The sequence below is a fragment of the Callospermophilus lateralis genome, chromosome 6 (genome assembly GCF_048772815.1).
Source record: "Callospermophilus lateralis isolate mCalLat2 chromosome 6, mCalLat2.hap1, whole genome shotgun sequence".
NCBI classification, from domain to species: Eukaryota; Metazoa; Chordata; class Mammalia; order Rodentia; family Sciuridae; genus Callospermophilus; species Callospermophilus lateralis.
The window spans coordinates 62,165,620-62,188,915 of NC_135310.1; the positions used below are offsets into that span (position 1 = coordinate 62,165,620).

The following is a 23,296-nucleotide window of genomic DNA, read 5'->3' on the forward strand; positions in this document are numbered from 1 at the left end:
AAGAGAACATTATAACTCTACTTTCCATTGACTGTGTGAAGTAAATTCAAGTGCACTTTCTTGTAAGCATTTGGATTAGTGCTAAATACATTTTAACTTAATTCTGCTTCACCCTTTTTCAGTAAGACTGTTTTCAGTGCTCAAACCCAATTGTTAGGAGAAATTTTATTTCTACTCTGCAAGGAAAAAAGCCTTTAAAAAAGGAGCACTGGTATGAATTTCTTTAGACCTATGCTAGAACAAAGGGGAAAATTCAACACAAATGGAAATAGTACAGATGATATAAAAACTAAGATAAAATTAGTTTCATATTTTATATATAATGGGAAGTTTTCAAAATGAGTAACAGGGGATCAGTATTGTTCTAATTGTATAGTTAATGTCTTTATACTTAAAAGAAGTCTACCCTGTGCCAAGGTTTGAAGGCAACAAAAATTATGCATATATCACAACATACTGCAATATATCCAACAATATATTGCATTATACCAATAAATAATTTTCTATATAGCCTATATATAATATTTGATATTTTCAACTATTACATTGTCCTGTTCAAAATATAGTGAGGGAAATATCACTACTCAACAGAGTCTAATTAAATGGGGCACTTCTTGTGACAGCACTCTTCAGTTTGCATTTATGTACTTAGTAACATACTTGATACAAGTCAGTTTCCTCTACTAGATGCTTAACTATGACAGTGAGCACCATGTCCCATTTTGATCACCATTTCATACCCAGAATCTACCACAGTGAGCACATACATATTTTATGAATGATACCAGGGTACACAACAACTCTCATCATGATATTCAGTTTTTTAGAGAATGAAAAAGAATGTCTTTGGAATCAAAGTAATATTTAACATAGTACTGCTTTCTAAATGAATTAAAGATATTCTGCAGAGCAAAGAACATGCCAACTGCTTTCTCTTTTATCAAGTGTTAAGACAAATACAAGAAAAACTTAAAGTTTCTGTTATGGAAAGAGGTACAAAAATTGGAAAAATATTAAGATGGAAAAGAATCTGAAAACAGAAGGGTAATCATAGAAGATACAATAAATGAGCAAAGTTGAGTGGCCAACAGAACAAGGTATGTGTTCGCAAGCTGGAGTAATAGAGCAGAAATAACAGTGAAGACAGAGATTGCAATTGGTCTCCCCATACCTGTTTTCATGCTTGACTTTGTAACAGAGCCCCTGACTTTTAGCTGGCCTACCACTGCCTAAGTGAATATCTACATTTCCTAGTTTACCTTATAGCTAAGTGGCAAATGACTTATTTGTCACCAGTGGAATGCACAATTTGTGAGAGAAAAAGAGTCTTGCTCTTTTTTTTCTTCTTTTTATAGTCTTTCCTTCTTATATAGATGTGGATACACAATCTGAAGCTATGGCAGCATTCTTAAATGACTTTAAATTAGAAGCTGAGATACAAAGTTAATGGTAAAAAAAAACACATTTAAATATTATAGACAGAGAATAAGTTCAGTGTATTTTTATTTAGAGAATTTTTTTTTATTTAGAGTAATTTTTATTTGGAGAATTTTGACCAACCTGAGGGGAATTTAAAATTTTCAGTGCATTAATTTGATTAGATTTTAAATTCTACAAGTTAACCTTAAGGTTAACTATATTGAAATTGATAATGTTACAAGTCTCTGGAAGTATAATATTACTGAAATCTCTAGTTCCAGTGTAGGAAAACAGTGATTATCCTTTGTAAAGAGGCAGAGACATATTTGTTTAAAATCTCTTTTAAATTAGGCTCATATTAAATGTGAAGGCAAGATATAGTGTAAAGCAATACATTAAAGAGGATTCTTAAAATCTTATAGTGCAGGGGAGTTCACTAAGAGAGTAATGGTTAGTAATATAATAAAAAGCATAAAATAAAGAGGACCTATTGAATATAGTTTGGAAATAACAGATCTCTGCATTTGTTTACCCATTTTCACTTCTTGGAGCTTGCTCTCTACCAAATCAAAACAAACTTCTAGGGATTATTTTTATTAATTTTTAAAAATTATTATTATTTTTAAACTGGCACATAAAATCTACATTTTTTATAAAATTTTGTACATATTTTTAAAAGTGATAAGCTGGCAGTATCTAGGCTGGAAAATGCCAGATTCAGTTGAAAGGACTGTTTTAAACTTAAAATAAAGCAAGTGATATTAGTCATTCTGAAAGAAGAATACAGAGATCCCAAGCTCTGTTACCTGACAGCTACTGGAATACTGGCAATCAGGGTCTTGAGCTATAGACAAGAAATCAAATATTCTCAGGAGAATCTAACAGTCTTAGGAGGAAATCTGCAAAGACATGGACATATTGATAGATTACAGCATAACAGGTCACCTAGATTAAGCTATGACAATTTTAAATTAGGTGAGTATTCTCTTCCCAACTGGCCATACACAGAGAGCCTCTAAATCTGAATTTAGTTGTTCTGAACTGGTTACTAAGATTTAACAAGCAAACATCTGAACAAAATATCTAATATGGAAGATAGAAATCCAAATGAACAAACAGAAAAAAAAGCAACAGGGAAAAAAATCTTTTCAGGAAGAAGTGAATGTCTAAGACATGAGACAAGATACCACAGTCATTAATCAACACCTCATAGAAATTAAAACATCTGGGCAGGAATGAAAAGCTCAGTATAGCATCCAGAAGACAGAGGGAACTCAATGAGAAGAGAGCAATGATAAATTTAGACTCAAAAGTTCATGAATTCCAATGTCAAAAAAGAGGAAAGAATGAAAGTTAGAAAAAACTGAGAAAAGAAGGAAGGTGGGGATAGTCAAAGTAAGAGTTCAAATGTTTTCCTGCAGCTGAGGGACAACAGGTGATAACCTGAAAAACTCAGAAAGAACCTTGGACAATAAAGTGTGGTAGAGACACACCTGTGACTGAAATAATTCAGGATGCTAAAGAGAGAGAATATCAAACAATTTAAGAGAGAGTTTGTAAAAACCAAAGGATCATATACAAAGACCCAGGGAACTAAATGATTTCAGGTTTTCCACAGAATGGAGAACTAAAAAATAAGAAAAAGAAAATTAAAAAGGAGGGTGAAATAGTAAAATTTCTTTAGATTTATCTGGGAAAACAATTTCAGCTTAGAATTTTATAGGTAGGAAAACAACTATTAATGAAGTTTTTTTTTTAAAAAAAGCAGCATGAAACATGAAGTATCTACAAAAAAAAATTAACTTCTCAAGTACTCTTCTCTAGAAGTAACCAAAAGTACATAATAAATCAAAGTTAGAGAGGATACATGTTAGAGAAAACAAGATTCTTCACAGCCCAGGGGTAAATTGGACCCCCAGAAAGCAAAAGAAGAGAGGGATCTTGAGATAATAATTCCTCTGCAGGTACAGAGAGTGACCCTTTAGCTCTTATTGGAACATAGTGACTCAAATTCTAGACACAGAGCTGTCATTAACCAAAATCCTCAATGTCAGTGTCATTCTGTCTTAAACCTGAAGACAAATTCTCCAGGTAAGCTTGGCCTATTGCTCTTCATACTTCACTTGAGTATTTTGCACACTAATGAAATTCTTGGACTTTTCACACTCTGTTCTTTAAAACAGATGGATACTCTTTTGTCTCTTGTGAAAATTTACACTTTTTAAATTTACATCTGAGAGTTGGACAGGAGCCTCCATAAGCCTCGACTCAGAATATATACAACAGCCCACTCCCTCCAAACTACAATTTTGGTTCCACACTCCAGTCAGGTGCCTTGATCTGCTGCACATATACATTGTATATACTCTTCTGCATATATAGTATATTTCATAACCAACAGATATTAAAAGGTATCTTGGGGCTAAAATACTTTGAAATTGTTAGTACTCAGCACATGCACTCATTCAACAATAGCAATGTGTAACTTGTATTTAAAATAAATATGTATAGATGTAAATATACATGACTGAATTTCCCAATGTTTGAAACACTGCAATCAATAAAATATCCATATCCATTTTATGCATCTATTAAATAGAATCTCCTTAGTGTTCCCATAGTAGAGTTTTTCATAGGAGGTTATGGATATATGCACCTGTGCATATATGTAATTGGTGTTCTCGTAGTAGTTCTAGTTAATTAGATGTGTTGTTTATGAATATAAATCTTTGTCATTTGCACCCTAGTTAGGATTATACAGTTGTGGAATATGTGCCTCCATTCATTACCTCAAGTCACAGGTTATGCTGTTGACTAGAACAAATACTCTCTTCCTCACTTTGCAATTTGCATGCCATTCTTGAAAATAATGTTTACTCCAACACACTGCCTTCCCAGAGAGGGGACTTTCTTTTATTGTTTGAAATTTATTTTGAAAGTAATATTTCATTACAATTAAGATTATCTCATGTATGTATCAGTACCTAATGTAGGAAAGTATCTATTTTGACCATATTATAGACACCTTTTAGGAAATTGAATAAAAAATTATCAATTCTGTATAATCTGTATTACCTATAGAGTTAAAATACAGCAAGTTATTAATAATTTTTGAAATTTATCAACTTAATAGACAGTAAAATATCAAATTTTATTGAAAATACAAATAATCATTTCTCACTACTTAAAAACTAAAGATGTGTACCTCCTGTCTACTCACTAAGATTGTTTAATATAATAAGAAATTGAAATTTTAAAATGCCTTAAATTCAAATTAGAATATGATTGATGAAAAGTTTAACATCATCCAAAACTCAATTTTTGTTAAATATGTTATTTGAGGTTGTTTACCAAGTAACCAACCAATAAGAGGTTTTAGAAATGATTTTTGAAATTCTCTAAAATTATATCTTAGAACAAAATTATCACTGAAATATGAACTTGAACTTAAAATAATCATAAAACCAAAAAATTTTTAAAGCACTTGGGTTTTTAATTTTTAACTTAATTTAGATATTAGGCAATTTGATTATGTGACAATTTAGACTGAAGAAATGCTTCACAGAGATTTTGTTTATTTTCTGTCAGGGGCTCTAAATGTAATTGTTCATTTAAAATTAAGTAAATTAATTAATCAGCAATATAAATAAAATTTTATAGATTGCGTTATCAAAAATAATAGAAAATAAATTATTATTAATGATTAAAACGATTCTACTAGTGTATTGAAATCTAAACTTCATCACAATTAATATTGAATCTATCTATTCCTTTCCCTTTGTTGAATTCCACTGGACTATTAATACACAAGAAATTCTTAAATTGGATATGAGCTATACTTCAAATACCAGTGATCACTGTATAATCTTGTACAACCCAATGGACATAGTCAGTATCCACTCACAGAAAGGGTCAGATTATGACTGTTATCTCTAGAATTACTAATTTTTCTCCCTTTAACTACCCTAAGCCTAAAGACTACATTACATCACAGTCCATCTTTTCCTAAGTCTGAGTAGCTTCTTCTCCAAGCTTTCTTCTTGTCTTCAGGTGTTGGGAAGTGGCCATGTTTGATGACCTAGAGGATTCAGAATGCATACTTCCCTTAACACAAAGAGTATATGGTGCACATACTTATACATGCAAGAGAAAAATGAAAGTCAAAGCTGAAAGTAAAATGGACATAATTTTAATGTTTTTTTTTTAATTTTGTGCATTGGATTCAAACAGCAAACTGTGTGCACTCAACTGTTATCACAATGTTGTCAAGAGGTCTGTGTCTTTTACCATTTTACACACAATTGTTCATTACAGCATGTTGTCAGTCTCATGGAAACCAGGGGTGTGGCATGGTAAGCAGTGGTGGTAGTGCACCTAGCTTTTATATTATCTAACTTGAAAATATTTCTCTTCTATGATTCCTTTTTCTTGATAAAAATAGTTTTCACCAAACGTTGGTGGTGCACACGCACTACCATTCATGCTTGACATCACACCCCTGACAGGAACACATGTTCTTATTTTGTTGATAAAAAGTATTACAAAAATTTCCATACAAAAACTATTTTCATAGAAATCTTGCATTTCCACAAATAAACCTGAACATTTTTTTGAAAAAAAACTGCTCAAGAATTTTGTTCATTTAACATTGTGACTGTATTGTTAAATGCAGTCCACTTCAAAGTTCTTGGCACATACTTTTCTGTAGATGACAAGTCCCCTTTCTCTTATCATCAAGATCTGCCCAGACTCCATCAAGTTCATTTCTAACAGGAACAAGGGTTTGGATTGACGTATCTTAATGTTAGCATGAAAGCTTCTGCCTTCACATAACCAATCAATATTGAGCCCTCCTTTACAAGTTCAGACAAAGATTGCAAAACATCATCCTTTCGACTCAGAAACAATGAATCAACTGTTGCATTTTTATTTCTGGTGTGGGGTTAGGGAAAGGGTATCAGGAGAATAAGTAGGGATCTGGTAGAGTTGCATGTTAAATCTCTTGTCTTGGTGAACTTAAGAAAAAAAAACATTATTGCCTTCATAATTGATATTTCTATCTCAATCAGAAACACAGATTATCAGAAAAAGAAAAAAAAAGAAAGAAAAACAATTGTGAAGATCTGCTTTATATTCCACTTTCCATGGAATTCAGATGTGTTTTGCATTACATTTTTTTCACATCCTATAAACACATGTTGTTTATTCAGACAATAATACTGAGTAATGGGGGCTAGTAACATAATCACTTCTATTATCTGGCTGCTCAGAAGACTGTACTGTTTCTTGTTACACTACAGTTTTTGCTGATTCCAAGTATTTTTATTCTTAAAGACTTTTTTCTACTGGTTACCCTGTTGGGCATTGACATTCCATCTCCTGGCAACAGATGGGCTTCAAAAGAACCTGTAATTGCTCACTGGACTGCATTTGAAACCAGCCACAAAATGCGCATGTAACATTCACTCAGAAGAAGGGAGGAACCCATGATAAACAGTGTAACCCCGTGTAACTTGGTTGATCCATGATGCTTGTAAATCAAGTCTGATCATTTTAACTGCTTAGATCACAGAGTCTCTAGTTCATAGACACAGCGGCATGAGGTAACTCATTTTATTTTGCACAGGTTGCATATTTCCACAGGAAACATTCTCGCTAAATTGCTTGGAAAAAAAGACGACAGTTTGTGCTTGGGTGTTTGGCCTCCCAGCTTTATGCCATGGTTTCTTTACCTGGCAACCTTCTGTCGTTAAATGTGTGCATGTTGATAACTTCTTCTGTTTTCACAATAACTGGGGCCTGTGGCTTGTGTTTTAGACGACGCTGGCACTTCAGGGACATCCTCAGTTCTTCTACCATAGCACTACAGAAGGATCTCTACAGAAAAACACAGAATATTTGAATATTACAAAACAGACAAACTGTAAATTTCCAGAAACAATATTAAAATCCATCTCAATAGACTTGCCAATTTAGCAGACTCAAAGGTTTGAAATTTTTCATTATAAAAGTTATAACAAATTTTTACAGTGTTAAGATACAACATATTATAATTAAAATATGCCATCAAAGTGCACTAGTTTATATCCACCTGATACAGAAATGAACTCTCAGCTAGTAATGTATATAATTCATATCTATTGAAAAAGATTTTCTGATGACATATGTAAAATTGATCAGTATAAAATAAAAATCTACCTTAAAATTTAAATTCAAACATACATAAATCTGCACCAGAAATCCATTCTTGCCAGTTAAAAAGTAAACAATATAGAAGAAATGTACTACTTTTCAGATCACAAGATGAAATATGCATATTTTCTGTAAACATTGACTCTTCATTATGCATCTCAAAACAACAAAAATAGCACTCACACAGACAAAGCTATGAAAATAATTTCTAGTATTTAATTACATTTTTGTGACTTTACCTATAAAATATCAGTGGTGTTTAGAAACAAATGTGATTTAATTATGAAATGACAAATTGTGTTAAACATCTATGAACAAATATTATTTTTGTTTTGTCATGAACAACTTGACAACTGAGGGCTGAAAATAATTCATCCCATGAGAAATAAAAATGACCCAATATTTTTTCTTAATTCCCATCTTATTTGTAAAAGATTTTCTAGATATTCTGTATATCTGGGGATCATTATCACAGCTCCTCAGAATTCCATTACAGAGTTGTATACATGAAACAAAATTTGGTTAGTTTCTTTCTCCACTTGATTGTGATATTTATGTGTTAGTTACACTCAAATCAGATAAACCAACTGCAGCATATCATAGTTGAAACTCAAATTAGGCTCTTTTTGTACAAGAACCAAAAAATCTAGACAACAACCAAACATTGACAAGTACAAAAACAGTTACAAAACTGTAAAAAAGTGATATGAAAACATGATGAAATAAACCTAATCAAAAATGCATGTGAAGACCTGTTTGTTGCATTAGGTATTTCTACCTTGCTGTTTCTTAATTTAGACTACTTCTAAGAGAGATATAGAATAAAAATTTTAGCACACATATGTCTGATGTTCTTAAAAATTAATTTGCATGCATGGTCTTTTGTGACACTTTAAACAATACATTAGTTAGGCCTGTACATGAGAGAGACAATAAATCAGAGGGTAAGTGACTTCCTGTCATTCACACCATCTTCTGCAGTGTATCCAAGTTATGAGATTTTTGACACCCTTTTATTCATCTGGGTCTACATCCTCATTTTTCTCTGATAAGTTCCTTAAATAACTTACTTACTGGCCTTCCTAAGTGTGTGTTTACTATATTCCATCTGTAAGGGCTCACAGTTGTCAGGATAATCTACATATTTAACCATAAATTATTAACAACATTTTCTCCTGTAAGAAACAGGTCAAATCATATCTCCCATTGTGACTTCTCTGATTCAGCCCTCTCCCCATTTTCCCATCTTCCCTCACCCCAACTTCTCCCTTTCTCTGTCTACCACCACAACTTTTCTCCTTTGCTTCTTCTTGCTCTGTTATCCTGTTGAGGTTTTTCATTTTTATATAACTACCATTTTATCCCTTAGCTCAGGACATGACACAGATATTAGTTTATCTAGGAAGCCCTTTCCACAGGCTGAATATTTTCACTCAATTTAGTTCTATTCTCCAGTATTTTGTGCTCATTTTTATGCTTTTCTATCAGGTCTCTAGGTCTTCTATGCATCATTCACGCTGAACTGTAAAGAGCAGAGAACAATTTCTTATAGCACTGCTTGTACACACATGTGTTCTTTAAGTGCTGATCGAATTAACAATAGCAATCTAATTAATTATTAGCAACAATAAGTACACATGGCCCTAATATTTTAACTCTTATTTAACAGTTTTTCTGATTTAATTGCTTAAAACTTTTTCACATTTAGAAGCTTAATGAAACCAAATGTAAAACTTTGGCATTTGTTAAATAACATAAAATTAGTAAAAATGTTAATTTATTATCACTGAAAATGGGTGATGACTAAATGTTATCCATAAATTTCCCATTAATTATAGTCACTAACATTCATTATTTATTATTTGTTAAAATAAACAGTTCTGAAATTCATGAATTATACATCTATTAAAGGACTTCTATGGCACCTGCCAGCCAATGTATGGACACAGTGTTTCTCATTGCTTAATACCTACTATTAGATGTATTTATTAAGAACATGATGATAATGATGATGAAGATGATGATGATGACAACACTGCAGAAATGGAAAAATCTGACTCCAAAAGGGGGAGAAATACATAGTCTTGAGGTAACTTAGTCTTGGCTCTCTGTTGAAACATTTAACAGAAGAATGGATTAGATAATGTGACAGGCTCAGACCTTGATCCCATTACCCTTAAAATGTTGTAGGATATGAAATACGGAATTGTTCGAAGTAAGATTTATGTTCGAATGCACCAAATTCCCCCAACACTGACTAATTTGTATCACCTTCTTTGGCAGTCTCAATTTTCAGGCACTTTGATTACATTGGTTTCAAAGCAGAAAAGGCGGAAATATTATTATTATTTTTTTGTCTGTACTAAAGAAGTAGACTAAGCAACCAATTTTCTTAGGAAATAATCTTATAAGTGTCATATACATGCAACTACAAATGACTCAATTTTATTTCTAGTAAATTCAATAATTGGTACCCTATGTTTACCTTAGAATATAAATTAAGGCATAAAACTATTTTAAGTAATTTCATGTAATATCAGATTTTAAAACTAATATAAAATGTAGGCAAAACCTGTTTCAATCTAAGATCAGAATAGTTTATCTTTTATACTTTTAAATTATCTTAAGTAATTATAGTTACCAATTTAGAAACAATCTAAAAATTATAAACCTGTAACCCACCTTTATCATTTTAGAATTCATTTATTTTACAAAGTCATTAGAAAGTGAAAATTTTATTGAAGCAACCTTTAATAAACCAATGGTCTTGATTGTATAATGTCAAAATATCAATTTTATTAATCTTCTCTCTAAATAAGCTGAATTTTGCCCGTTCCTTTTTGATCTATCAGTATAAGATTACCTGAAAAAATAGTTTTCCTTTAGGTTACAAATAAAATTACTGTGAAAAGATAGGTTCTTATCTCATTGAGATATTATTTCAAATCCATCATGAAACTTTGACATCCTTTCAATTTCAGAAAGATTTTGGAATCAACAGAACAAATTAAAGGCATTTAATGATATCATAAAGTATGACTTAGTTGTTTTTAACTGGGGTATACACCTTATTTTGTTTAGTTTTGGTTTGGTTTTTGTTATTGTTCTGTAATATAAATTCCCTATCTTGATCTGTGTATATATCTAAAATTGAAATCACATAGTTTTGTGAAATATCCTTATTGTATGCTGTCAGAAAGTTACTATAACGTTTACATAAAGCTTTAACTTGTTAGCATTCAATAGAAACAGATTTTCTACTTCCCAAAAGTGTTTAGAATTTTTAAGTTTTTTTAATTGAACTATGAAATAGGCTTTACAAAAATCATGTGCACTTTACATGAGTTTCCCAAGTTATCATAAAGAATTAGTAGGAGGAAAGAATAAGAGAAATAAATGAAGCAAGGAAGGAGTGAAGGAGACAGGGAGGAAGAAGTAAGTGTAGAGAAGGAAGTACCAGAGGGAAAACTACTTTGCCTATAAATCACTTCTTCTCACGGGGGGGAAACCCATGCATTGTGTCCTTACATAAGGGAAGTCCCTTAGAGTGAAAACAGCAATGAAAATGTTTCTCCACATTAATGTAACAGACTACAAAAAGAAAAAAGAAAGGCACAAGGATACTAACCATTATTAAAAACCTCTTTTAGTAAGTTTCAAAAGTTTACTAAACAGTGTCTGGATGGTATGGTGGCACTAACCAAATAGAAGATTCCTGAAAATGAAAATTTAAATCTTTGAGCTGTTAGCATGTATAATTGCATTAAAATAAGTAAAATTCTTTACAAAATTTACTAGATCAAAAGAAGCAAACTGTATTTACATTTACATTTCTCATTGTTCAAATAATAAATGCCTAGAAACTTTTAAAAGTATGAAACTGGTTAATTTAAATTGATTTTAAAGCCCTAACTTGTATTTTGAGTATAATAAAAACACACATAAGTAGTCCACTGATACATGTGCACTTAAGTGGTTTCACAAAACACCATTGTTGGTATTTCAGAATAACTTAACTTTCCAATTTATAGATATATGAAAACATGATGTGACAGCTTTTGGAAAACAGATATTTTAAACATTAGTATTCTAGATATAACCACACTCCACATTGAACACAGTCATAAAATTTATTATTAAGTTAAAACCAGACTGCAGAAAAATTACAAGTTTGATATTTTTAACTCTTAAGCTCATCATTCTCATGTTAAATTAATGTATTTGCTTATCACCTAAACAAATAATCATAAAGTATATGTTACTATCAAGTCTTTATTAGTGTTTGTTTTTAAGAATGAAACTATTGTATGTGTCTTACTATCCTATTTCTTGAGAGAATTAACTAAATCATTCAGAATGATTCACAAACACTTTTTCATATAGTTGTTTTTTGAATCCCTGTGAAAATATCTTTGATCTGCTGTATCAGGTTTTGTAATTAATCTAATAACATATACCAGCATATGACAACTAAACTGTTCCATTTTGTGGTTTTCATTTAAAATTTTTTAACCAGTTATGGATAATCAATACATTCTTGACACTTTCCACTTAATTTCTGTCCCTATAAGCCATTTGCTGTAGAAACATGAATTGTATGTAGTGGATGCAAATCAAAATAGTTACTGTCATCCATTACAGAAAATTATATCACATTAAATAATAATTAAATAAATAACTAAAAGGGAATAAAATGTATAGAATATTTCATATAGTATTTATATGAATATTAGAGTATTAAATCAGAAAACAAATATCATTTAATGTGACCCATTAAATTTTTCCTTTTGATTTATACTATTTTTAACTGGTAACCTTTTAAAGTTATCAAACAGCTAAGGCTGTATATCAGAAGTCTGAATTGACCTAAGGCTATGTGAAGCAAAGAGAGATGATAAATGAATTGTTAAAACACTCATGTTCAAAAATATATAGCAACTTTGATCTTGATTTTCAGTTTTATTGTAGCTATGATTTTGAAAAAGTTATGCTATTTACATAAGACTTACAGAGTCAGAAGGGACTTTATGTGTAAGGTTTGTAGAGACCCTATTGCTTAATCAATGTAATTTTGTAATAAGAGAAACTAAAACTTAAGTATTTAAGTTGTACCTATAAGCACACAGCTAACATCAAAGTTAAGACAAGAACATTAATCTCTTAGCATTCATTATATGAATGCTTTATTATATGAGGCAGCCTCATTAATGATGATTTCATTCTTAGTTGATCTTTTTGCTTGGATTCTTTTCCTATTAAATGTTAAATTATTTGCATACTAAATTATATAGCAAACAGAAAAAATACAGAAAAATGAAAAGCATATCTTTCTGAGTAAATCAAATGACAAAGCATGTTATGTTTTAGCCTGGATTATTTTACAATGATAAACATAGCCAAAGATTAAAATATTCTAAGAAGCCTTGACTTAAGAAAAGTTACCCAATATCTTCATATCATATTTGCAAATACAGTGAGACTAGGAAAAATACATCTTCATTAGACCTTTTCACACTTCCCTATTTTAGCTAGAAAAATCAATAAATAAGTTCTGGCTAGATTCAAAGCAACTTTAGTTAATACACCAGTGAAATAAATTAATTTATTTTTTAAACTAATACATAAAAACATAAAATTGTATATATTAATGTGTAATGTGATTCATTGATACAGATATATCATGGGACGTTTAAGACAGTTAAACACATCTCCTCAAACATTTCTCATTTTTTTATAATGAAAACATTCAAAATCCTTTCTTCTAGCTTTTTGAGATGTACAGCACTGCCATTGTTTTCCCTAATTATCCTATTATAAAATAGCATACCAGAATATTTCACTCTTGTTTTTAATTTTATACCCAATGATCAACCTCTTCTCTCCCCATTCTCCCTCTGACTCTTTGCAGGCTCTGATAACCACCATTCCACGCTCAGGTTCTAAGAAAACAAGCTTTTTATATTCCACATACAAGTGAGATCATATGGTACTTGCCTTTATGTGGTCTGCTTATTTTACTTAAAAATGAAATCAAGTTCCACCTTTGCTGTCAAAAATGATAGGATTTCATATCTTAATTCCTAATGCACTTCCATTATAGGTTCATAATCCCATTTATTTAATTTTTAGAAAGTAAAGAAAGGCTAAACCAATTTTAAACTTGATTAAAACAAGGTTGAATTGTGCTCTCATGTATTTCTAATTCTAAAACTATTTATTTATAACCCACTTGAATCAAATGTATGAAAGATGATATGTCATGAGCTTTGTAATATTTTGAACAACCAATAAAAAAAATATAGTTTGGAAAATGAAATAATTAGACAGTGCCTATGATCTAAGACTGCAGTCTGTTTATTTTATTAAAACTCCTAATCTATAGATTGTCTCAGTGCAACTTCAAGGGAAAATAAACAATAAAAAATAGTTAAATAATCACCTTCATTGTGTATAGTATGAGATAATTTAAAGTGTTAGACTAAGCATCATTGACCTTGAGTAACATATTTGACCTTTGAGACACTATCCTCCTCTGCACAATACAGGTAATGACATTTTCATGGCTCTTTGGATAGTTTTGTACTCAAGTGACATCGACATGCATGTCAAAAAGCCTAAAGTCGGGCTGGGGCTGTCGCTCAGTGGTAAAGTGCTTGACTCTTATGTTTGAGGCACTGAGTTTGATCCTCAGAACCACATAAAAATAAATAAATATTGTGTGTCAATCTATAACTAAAAAGAAAAAAAAAAAAACCTAAAGTCATTTATAAAAAAATATGATAGCAAAATGGTCATTTGTCAAGCTACAATCTCAGTTTTAGAACATCACTTGCAGGGATAAATAAAGACTGCATCATCATAAATAGTTGACTTGAAAATCCTTTAGCTGAAAGTGGATTAGTGAGTTAAATACATACAGAAATATTATTTCCAAGTATCTCATATTAATATATAAAGACATTTTAAAAAACCATCCTAGTTGGTCTTTATACAGATCATTAAAGGAAACTGAAAGACACTCTGCCTCAGACAAAGTGACATAAAAACAATATTAATGGGAATATTGGTCCAAGTTTATTTACAATATATAACTTTTAAAGAACAACACATTATATAGTTAAATATTCTTCTATTAAAAATCAACTTAAAGCTTTTAAGTTCTGAAAATTTAAATGCATTTAAAATTTCTTGCATCAAATTTAATTAATGAAAAGTGCAGGTATTTTGCATTGTGTAAATAGACATCACTGAGAAAAACATAAACAATCAAACAAAATCTTTATTGATCATTTATAACACAGTTTGAATTACTGTAATTTATTCAATAAATGGGTTCTTTAAAAAGAACTATTTCTGTAAACACTAATTCTTCAACATACAGAAAGCAATTTGTATATAGGAACTTGTTTTAATTCTTTGGCTTCTATAAAATACAAATTCAGGGTACTTTGAAATGCATTTTCTTAATGGACAATTTTTCACTAAAGATCCATAGTCTTGCAAGTTTTAACTAAACCACTCTGATTTTCTCCTATCACTCCATACACTGAAAAGTTTCATTTATTTGTGCTTCTACTCCTCTGATTTATAGTAAGTAATCTTCTACATATGTTATTCAACTACAAACAAAAACATTCTGGGTGCCCTACAAAAACTTGTTTTGGACTGTCAATACCAGAAAAATATCATTTTTTGGATATTATCTTGGATAAGGTCCTCCAGAGATCTACAGTAACAACAAATGTATTGACTGAAACCAACTATGCCCAAAGAAACAACTATCACTCATAGATATAATACTGTACACTTCAACCATCTTAGAAATATAGTAGAACAAATATATGTGCTCAAGATATCTATCTTACCAGCTCATTATCAAAGCAACTATTTATTTTATTTCTCAGATTATTCACTGTATTTATTGTAAATAAATATGATAAAATAGTAAATATTTGGGGCACTTTTTGAAGATGTTTTTGTGTCAGAGGACTCAATTACTCATGGCCAAGACATTCAATAAAAACAATTTGTACAATTAAATTCATTTTGTTAAGTAGGGAATACAGTATTTTTGTATGTATATCAGGCCAAAATGTATCTATGTATATGTTACTATTCTAGCTGAAAGTCAACATAAGACATAGTTGTGGATATTTTTTAAAACAGGACATTAATTATGTAAGAATGAGAAATTTTAAACATAAATTAATGAACCATAATTAAGTTACAAATAATTTTATAAAGATAAAAAATATTACAATATACTTACAAAGCTAGTATATTACTATAAGTACCATAGAAAACTGTTTTGTTAAGCAGCTTGTTTCAACTAGAAGAATCATAAGGACATAATGAGACCTATTCAACAAATCTATGCACCTAAAATGTACTTATCATTGTGTGAGGTATAGGACTAGTTCTTGGATTGTTTACTCCAATTCAATTGTTACAATCTTACAGAGTAACACATTTACAATCAGTGAAAAGTTAATACCAAAATAAAATTATATAAAATGCACATATTGATTGGTTACTTTTAAAAATATATTCAGACAAGAAAAACTTTTGAGCATTCCTCCAAATAGTCCAATTGGAAAAAATCAGAAAAATACTTATTTATTTTAAAAATGTGAATAAATAAAAATCAATGTATCTTTGATGCTTTAATATTTGCATCAAAATTAAAGTCGATATTATACAAATTATTATATACCATCTATGGTTATCTGAAAACAATGCAATTCATGTTTATTTATTTTTATACTCTATATATTTCCATTTTAGTCCCTGTTTTCATTTTTACATTGATTCATTTTAATATAATGTGGTGTTTTTCTTTTTGTGGTGCTAGGGATTGAACTAAAATGATACTTTTATATACTAGGCTTAATTATCAGCTTGGAATTATGAGAAAAGCTATGGTTATCAAGAGTTATTTTCAATAATATTTTACAACATAAAAGTCATATAAGATATTTTATTTCCATCTTTAAACAATAAAAGTTATTGATCTAATTTCATCATCATCATTACCAGTAAATGTAAGACTGATATGTAAATATATTACATATTCATAAATTTGATTCATAAAGTTCATATTCAACTATGCTGTCTATACATTATATATGACACAATATTCAGATAGAGACAGGGAAGTTGATTTTTTTTAATACTGAAATGCTATAGATCAAAACAAGAGGAAAGAAATTTAGTAAGGATAAATGTGATGAGAATGCAATTTGAGCCATAACTGTGACTAGTACACTCTTGTTTGCATTCAATGTGCAAAGAAATTCATTGCAGAATTTGTCTCTTAATAAATATTTATTGAATAAATAAGTAATTTCACAACTGTTTACCTTGTTTTTAATTCTAAAAATTTTAGGTTAAAACACCCATTATGACAAATTTAAGTAAATTGTGAATTGCTATATGGATTCATGAATATTTTATGATAAAAACCAGGAATATGTTATAGCTAATTTTAATAAATTAAGTAAGGTGTTAAATATCTGTTAGGCTGGATTATAAAGCCTAACAGATTTCAAGAAAAAATGAAGAATTAAGCTCTTGAACACAGTTTATCACAATAAATAGAATGAGTCACCTCCAATAAATCAATAATCACTTAATGTACTAAAATTTTCTCTATGATGTACTTTTAAAATATCTTACTGGAATCAATTTCATCATGAATTTAAATGATTGATAGAATTATGCCAAGATCGTTGAGATACAAAGAAAAGAGCAAAGTTCTTGTCCAAAGGGAAATAACAGTTTACCAGGGAGAAAAGTGCCTCAAGCAGAAACAATAAAGCTAAATTTGGTAGTATGGTTAGAAATAATGAAGATGTGCATAGGATTTACAGAGAAAAGATATCTACACTTAATTCCAGAAATTATTTAAAATGAGGAAAATAGCTTCCCAACATTTCAACAGGGGATGAATGTTGGATGATGATTGGACCTGAAATCAGCCAAGCAAAAACATGAAATGTACAGGCCACATTGTTTTCATTGCAACAGAAATTAAAAACCCACCTCTGTCTTGTAGATACAAGCCATGCCTTAAGCCCAAACCCATTAAAACTATCGATTAGGGAACAGGCCTAGACAATTTAATGCCTAACCTAAAATGATTGGTGGGAATTTGCAAGGTAGAAAACTGGACAAGGTTTGTTCTAGTGAAAATGCAAAATATGATCTTGTAAATTAAAAAAAAAATAGTGCAATTAGAAGAAATATATACACTGGAGAAGTCAAAGATGAAACTACAGCAGAAGCCAGGGAAGGATCTGAATCATCACCAGTGCTGAGGTAGAAAATCTGAATCTCCCTAGGGGAGTTATGTGGCGGCCCTGTGCAAGCATGGGCTGTGAGACTGCGGTACCCAGTCTGTGCTGAATAAGAACTACTGTTCACATCCTTCCCAGTATAATGATACTGCCCCTATCTGTCTCAGGTTTTTAAAAAAGACATTAATTTCCTTTTCCTAATTTTTAGAAAGTCATATATGTCCACAGAATATCAAAAATTCTGCTTGGCATCTGAAAAATTCAACTGAATTAATTATATATAATAACAATAAAGGGAGTTTATTTTCAAAATTAAATCACTTTTCTCTTTGTTTTTGTTTTCAAAAGAACTTTTTTTTTCTTTTTTTAGTGTTGTTTTAGGTATATCAAATGAACAAGACACCTAGAGATAAGGACAATAGAATAATACATATGTCCAGATTTAATTTGTCTATTTTATTTTAATATTAAGTTATAACTTAAAGAAAATAATTACATATGAATGATTTGAAGTTCCAATTAGAAAACCCAAGTTCCTTCTATCATTTTGTTCATATTTTAAGCATTAAATAACCAAATATCACATTTATTCACAAATTATAATGACAAGAATAAGTGATGAGTTAATTTTTTTTTTTTTTTTGGTTACTCTTTGGATTTAATTTTAAAACTCATTTTTATACCAGAGAAAGGTTCATAATAAAAAAAAAACTGTATTTAGTCATTATTAGTCACACAGGTACAAAAAATATTTGATTTTTCAAATCAGGAGAAATAGTCATTCTTAATGTTGTTGAGGGAAAATTCCATGATTTTCCGAAATTTTCAAGGTTCATAATTGGCTACTTTAGTCACAAGCAAAATGAGCTTATAAAATATTCATTTACTTTAAAAACGTTATTTGTAAGTTTCAAGAACTGTAGTCAAATAAATATGTGAAAACCGTATCCAAATTCCTGATTTCAGAAAGGAGACAGTTGTCATAACAATAAGCAAAAGAAAGATAGTTTCAACTATGTTTTCAAGATCAGTTTTGAAGGCATTAGTATTTCAAAGAATTTTAACAGAATATATTTCCCTTGTATTACCATATGACATTATTTTTAAATACCACTTTTTGTTCTTTGTATTTACCAATAAATGTTCATTAACCTTTCAAAAATTAAAGAGACCATAACTTTACTCTAACATAGGTGCTGAAGACCTAAAAGTTGTTGAATTTTATTAAAAACACAAAGATGTTCATTTGCAAAAGACTATATACACAAAGTGCTGGAAGACTTAAAAATATTAGTTATTTCAGGTCCAGAGCTATAACCATACATACAAAAAGTCACCTGGAATGATTTTTCAAATATTCTCTGTCATATTTACAATTATAGAACTAGAAATAAAAACTGTAAATGAGGTCACAAACTTCTCAAGAATAGAATACAAAAGCATTTATACAAATGACTAAATATATTTAAATGAAAAGAAAAAAAATAGTTTCAATATATTTGAGATTATACATATATTCTTATAAAGACTCTGACACAAGTTAGGAAAAAGACTCATAAATAATAATATATTAATAATAATATTAATATATTAAGTGGCAAAAAAGAAACCATGATATTTCCAAATATTCATTAATACAGGAAAGTTAGTTAAAATGTCTACAATGCAAGCTAAGGTTTTTTAACTATAAATTTATTTTGTTAACTATGTCCAAATAAAATTTCACATCTCTGTCTCAAAACTCTTATAGTATTATACCTTTTTATCTGCAGAGTGCTTTTTTAAAAATAATACAATTTATAATTTTCATTAGCTGTAACCTTCTATTAATCTAACTACAATGAACTTTAAGCAACAAAATTTGCCCTTAATTCAGATTCTAAAAATATGGGAATAGCTATTTGTTCTGAAGTTGACTATAATTAAATATATTACAATGAAATTAAATTTTGTGAGGGTGATCATGAGTCTTTTTGTGAAATATTTTATATTTCACAAAATGCAATTTTTTATATGATAAATGACATAGACAATTAACAGCCACAGTTCTAAAGCACTACCCTTGGTTGCAAAGATCAAAAAGTTTTTTATTTGTGTTTTATTATAACAAAAATAAGTGTTTTAAATTGCAAAAATGTGACATTTACCTTTTCCAATTGAGCGTTTTTTTTGGATTTGTATAAAAACTCTCCCACTGCCACAAAAACTGAGAGCACCAAGCCGGCTGCCAGAACAATGAAGATGCCACCAATATTTTGAACCCCTAGGGCACTGGCCTCTTTACTTTCTTCCTCTGGGCAACCATTGCCCCTCCACCACTTCTCCTTCATCATATGCAGCTTGCCTTCTTCTTGCAGCTGAAGAATTGCTATGGTGATTTTATCTCTGTATGGAGAACCTATGAAAGGAGAGGACATGTTAACCATTCAAGGAACACAGAATTTCATAACTAAAGGTTAGCAAGATGAGAGGAAAGCAGACATTTTTCCAAATGCTTGAGTGTGCATATATTCACACTCAAGAAATCAACTGGGAAAAGATAATAGAAGTTTAATAAGATAAATAAAACAGAAAGCCTTTCTAGATTTTGCAGGATACATGAATTTTGCTAAGAAATTTTTCCACTTTATAAGCTGACAGCACATAGCATTGGAAAATAAATCAAACAGTAAGAAAGAATTCACAAAAGGAAAAGGTAGAGTACAAAGATGTTTAGTTCACATCTAAGAATGGTTCTACAGTGAAGTCAGAGCACTCTTAAGTCAGTAGTTTTATTTTTAGGAATGTAGGGAAATTATTTTTCTCAATATGAAATTAAATAGTTAAAGGTAGTAGTGATGAACAAACCGTATTCAATCATTCAATATTTTGCAGATAATGGGCATACAGTTTTATTTGCTACTTGATGTGAATTTAAAAAGTCGAAAGTTATATAGAATTGGATTATTTGAAATTCATTATGGAAATGTAATTCATAATTCATAGACTCTCTGACTTGATTGTGTAAAATATTTTTGATTGTTTGTCATTTTGTGCTTTGGAGAAAAATGTTCTTTTCAGTGGAGGCAATGTGGCGCACGTCTGTAATCCCAGTGACTCCAGAGGCAGAGGCTGAGGCTGAAGTATGAGGTCTCCCTCAGCAAGTGAGACCCTTAGCAATTTAGTGAGATTCTGTCTCAAAATAAAAAATTTAAAAGGACTGGGGATGCAGCTCAGTGGTAAGCATATCTGGATTCAATTCTGAGTGTAATTTTTTTTTCATTTAGAATTCTGCTTTTAAAGGTATATGTTAATCTACATTAGCAATTACTTGGTAAATATTATTTGACTAATTGAATGCCTAGAAGCAGAAAAAAAAAAAAACATTGAACTGCATGCATCTTTCAAAATCTGACCCAAGAAATTGGACTTATTGCATGCATTCTCCCATCCAGAAATAGCCTGCTTCTAAAGTGTAATTTTCTTTGCTAGAACACTATACTTCACATTCCATTTTTTTCAGCACAAATTCACCCATCATGTTTTTCTGCTTATAGAAAAATACTAAACATTTCAGCTTTTATTTAATGCTGCCTGTGAGTATATGTGTAAATATATCTACATTCATAGATCTTTCCTTGCAAGATGAGGTAAAGTAAAAGCAAAGAAGAATTGTATCATGTAAGTGTGTTGAAAATGTTGAGGTAGTGAAGATCTTTCAAACACAACTGGTGAGCTATTTCTTTAACACAATACTTTACTCAAAAGAGTAGAAAAGCCTATGGTTTCTATAAAACTTTTTTCATGGTTTTTCTTTAAAAAGGCTATTATTCATCTTTGTAATTGTAACTTTCTCTGCAATTTTTTTATTATGGAATAAATTTCAAGTATAATAAAGGAATTCCTGTTCCCAGTTTCCTTCCTATGCTCGTTTTCAAATACAACTCAAATTCCAATGCTCAGTGGGAATTCTGCCTACCGCCCCCATACACTCTTCAAATTTTAGTGTATTACTCCGTTCTAATTTCTACTTGGAACAGTTAGGTACTGGACAATTAATTTAAGTAATCTATTGTTATTATTAATTACCTGTCTAAATAGAACCTGTTTTTCTATATTACATGCTCTTTGGAGAAGATATTGATTGGTTTATACAACCACCCATTCATTCATCTATCTCTCTGAATTCTCATAAACTTTAGACAAATGTTTGTATCTTCTGCGGAGCATAAAATTTGATTAAGGACATTGTAAAGAATGTGGCACATGCCTATAATCCCAGCGGCTCTGGAGGCTAAAGCAGGAGGATTGTGAGTTCAAAGCCAATCTCAGCAATGGAGAGGCACTAAGCAATGAGACCCTATCTCTAAGTAAAATACAAAATAGGGCTGGGGATGTGGCTCAATTGTTGAGTGTTCCTGAGTTCAATCCCCAGTACCAAAAATAAAAGAAAGAATGAAAGAGTAACAATCTATGATTTGGGTCTATTTGAAATGTAATAAAACACCATGGAACTCATCTTTTTTTTTTTAACCTTTATTTTGCTCATTTATTTATTGTTTTATGTGGTGCTGAGGATCAAACCCAGTGCCTCACATGTGCTAGGGAAGTGCTCTACCACTGAGCCACAACCCCAGCCCCTAGAACCCATCTTTTTTTGACTATCCATTTTCATTAATCCACCATATCTAGCTTAGCACTAGCTCAAAGGTCACTCTTACTCTGAATAACCATTCTTATTAATGTTTTTCCCTATAAAATAAATATTAATTGAAAGATGAGGAAATTTCCCTTTTAAGCACAATGTGATTTTCATTTAAAACAAACATTTTTCTGACAGTATTTCTGAAAATGGCCATACCTGGCTAACACAAGATGTAGTTTCTCTTCTGGAAATATAATCATAAGCAAGATTTAAGAGGATTGTTATTTGAAAAGGGACTATCAAATACAGAACACTCTTAATCCAGCTAAATACTTTGGGCCAGCTTATTTCTCATCCTGAGTAGTTTTGACAGAATATTAGTTGTGTTTTTTGTTTTTTTTTTTTTTCCAAATCACCATACCCACAGAACTGTACTGGAATGTTTGTTCTGATATAGTCAAACACAACATTCTCCACTATAATTTCAAGAACGAAACTAGACACAGATCTACAAAAACAAACTACTTCTTAGCAAATGATGGGCCTTTCTTGTTTCCTTGTCAGCTGAGCTTCCTATTTCCAATTTCCAATTCAATAGTTACCAATTCAATAGTGAAAGGTAGTGGTGATGAACAAACCGTATCTAATCATTCAATATTTTGCAGACAATGGGCATACAGTTTTATTTGCTACTTGATGTGAATTTAAAATGTCACAGGTTGTATAGAATTGGATTACTTGAATTGGGTTACTTGCAAATACAAAA

At 30.5% G+C, this 23,296-nt stretch overlaps 1 protein-coding gene across 2 annotated transcripts in view; it reads right to left on the reverse strand.

Moving 5' to 3' along the window:
• Nucleotides 1–7,044: 7,044 nt before the first annotated feature.
• The window catches only part of Grik2 (glutamate ionotropic receptor kainate type subunit 2), a 645,182-nt gene continuing 628,930 nt past the window's right edge, over nt 7,045–23,296 (reverse strand). The window contains exons 15-16 of one of the 2 annotated variants that reach the window (XM_076859896.2): nt 20,054–20,304; nt 7,045–7,296 (exon numbers count right to left, since the gene is read on the reverse strand). In XM_076859896.2, the coding sequence (XP_076716011.2) occupies nt 7,132–7,296; nt 20,054–20,304 (416 nt within the window). In that variant the 3' untranslated portion in view covers nt 7,045–7,131. Of the gene's footprint in view, nt 7,297–11,278; nt 11,327–20,053; nt 20,305–23,296 lie in introns of those variants that run through there. The other variant, XM_076859897.2, reaches the window with a different exon arrangement.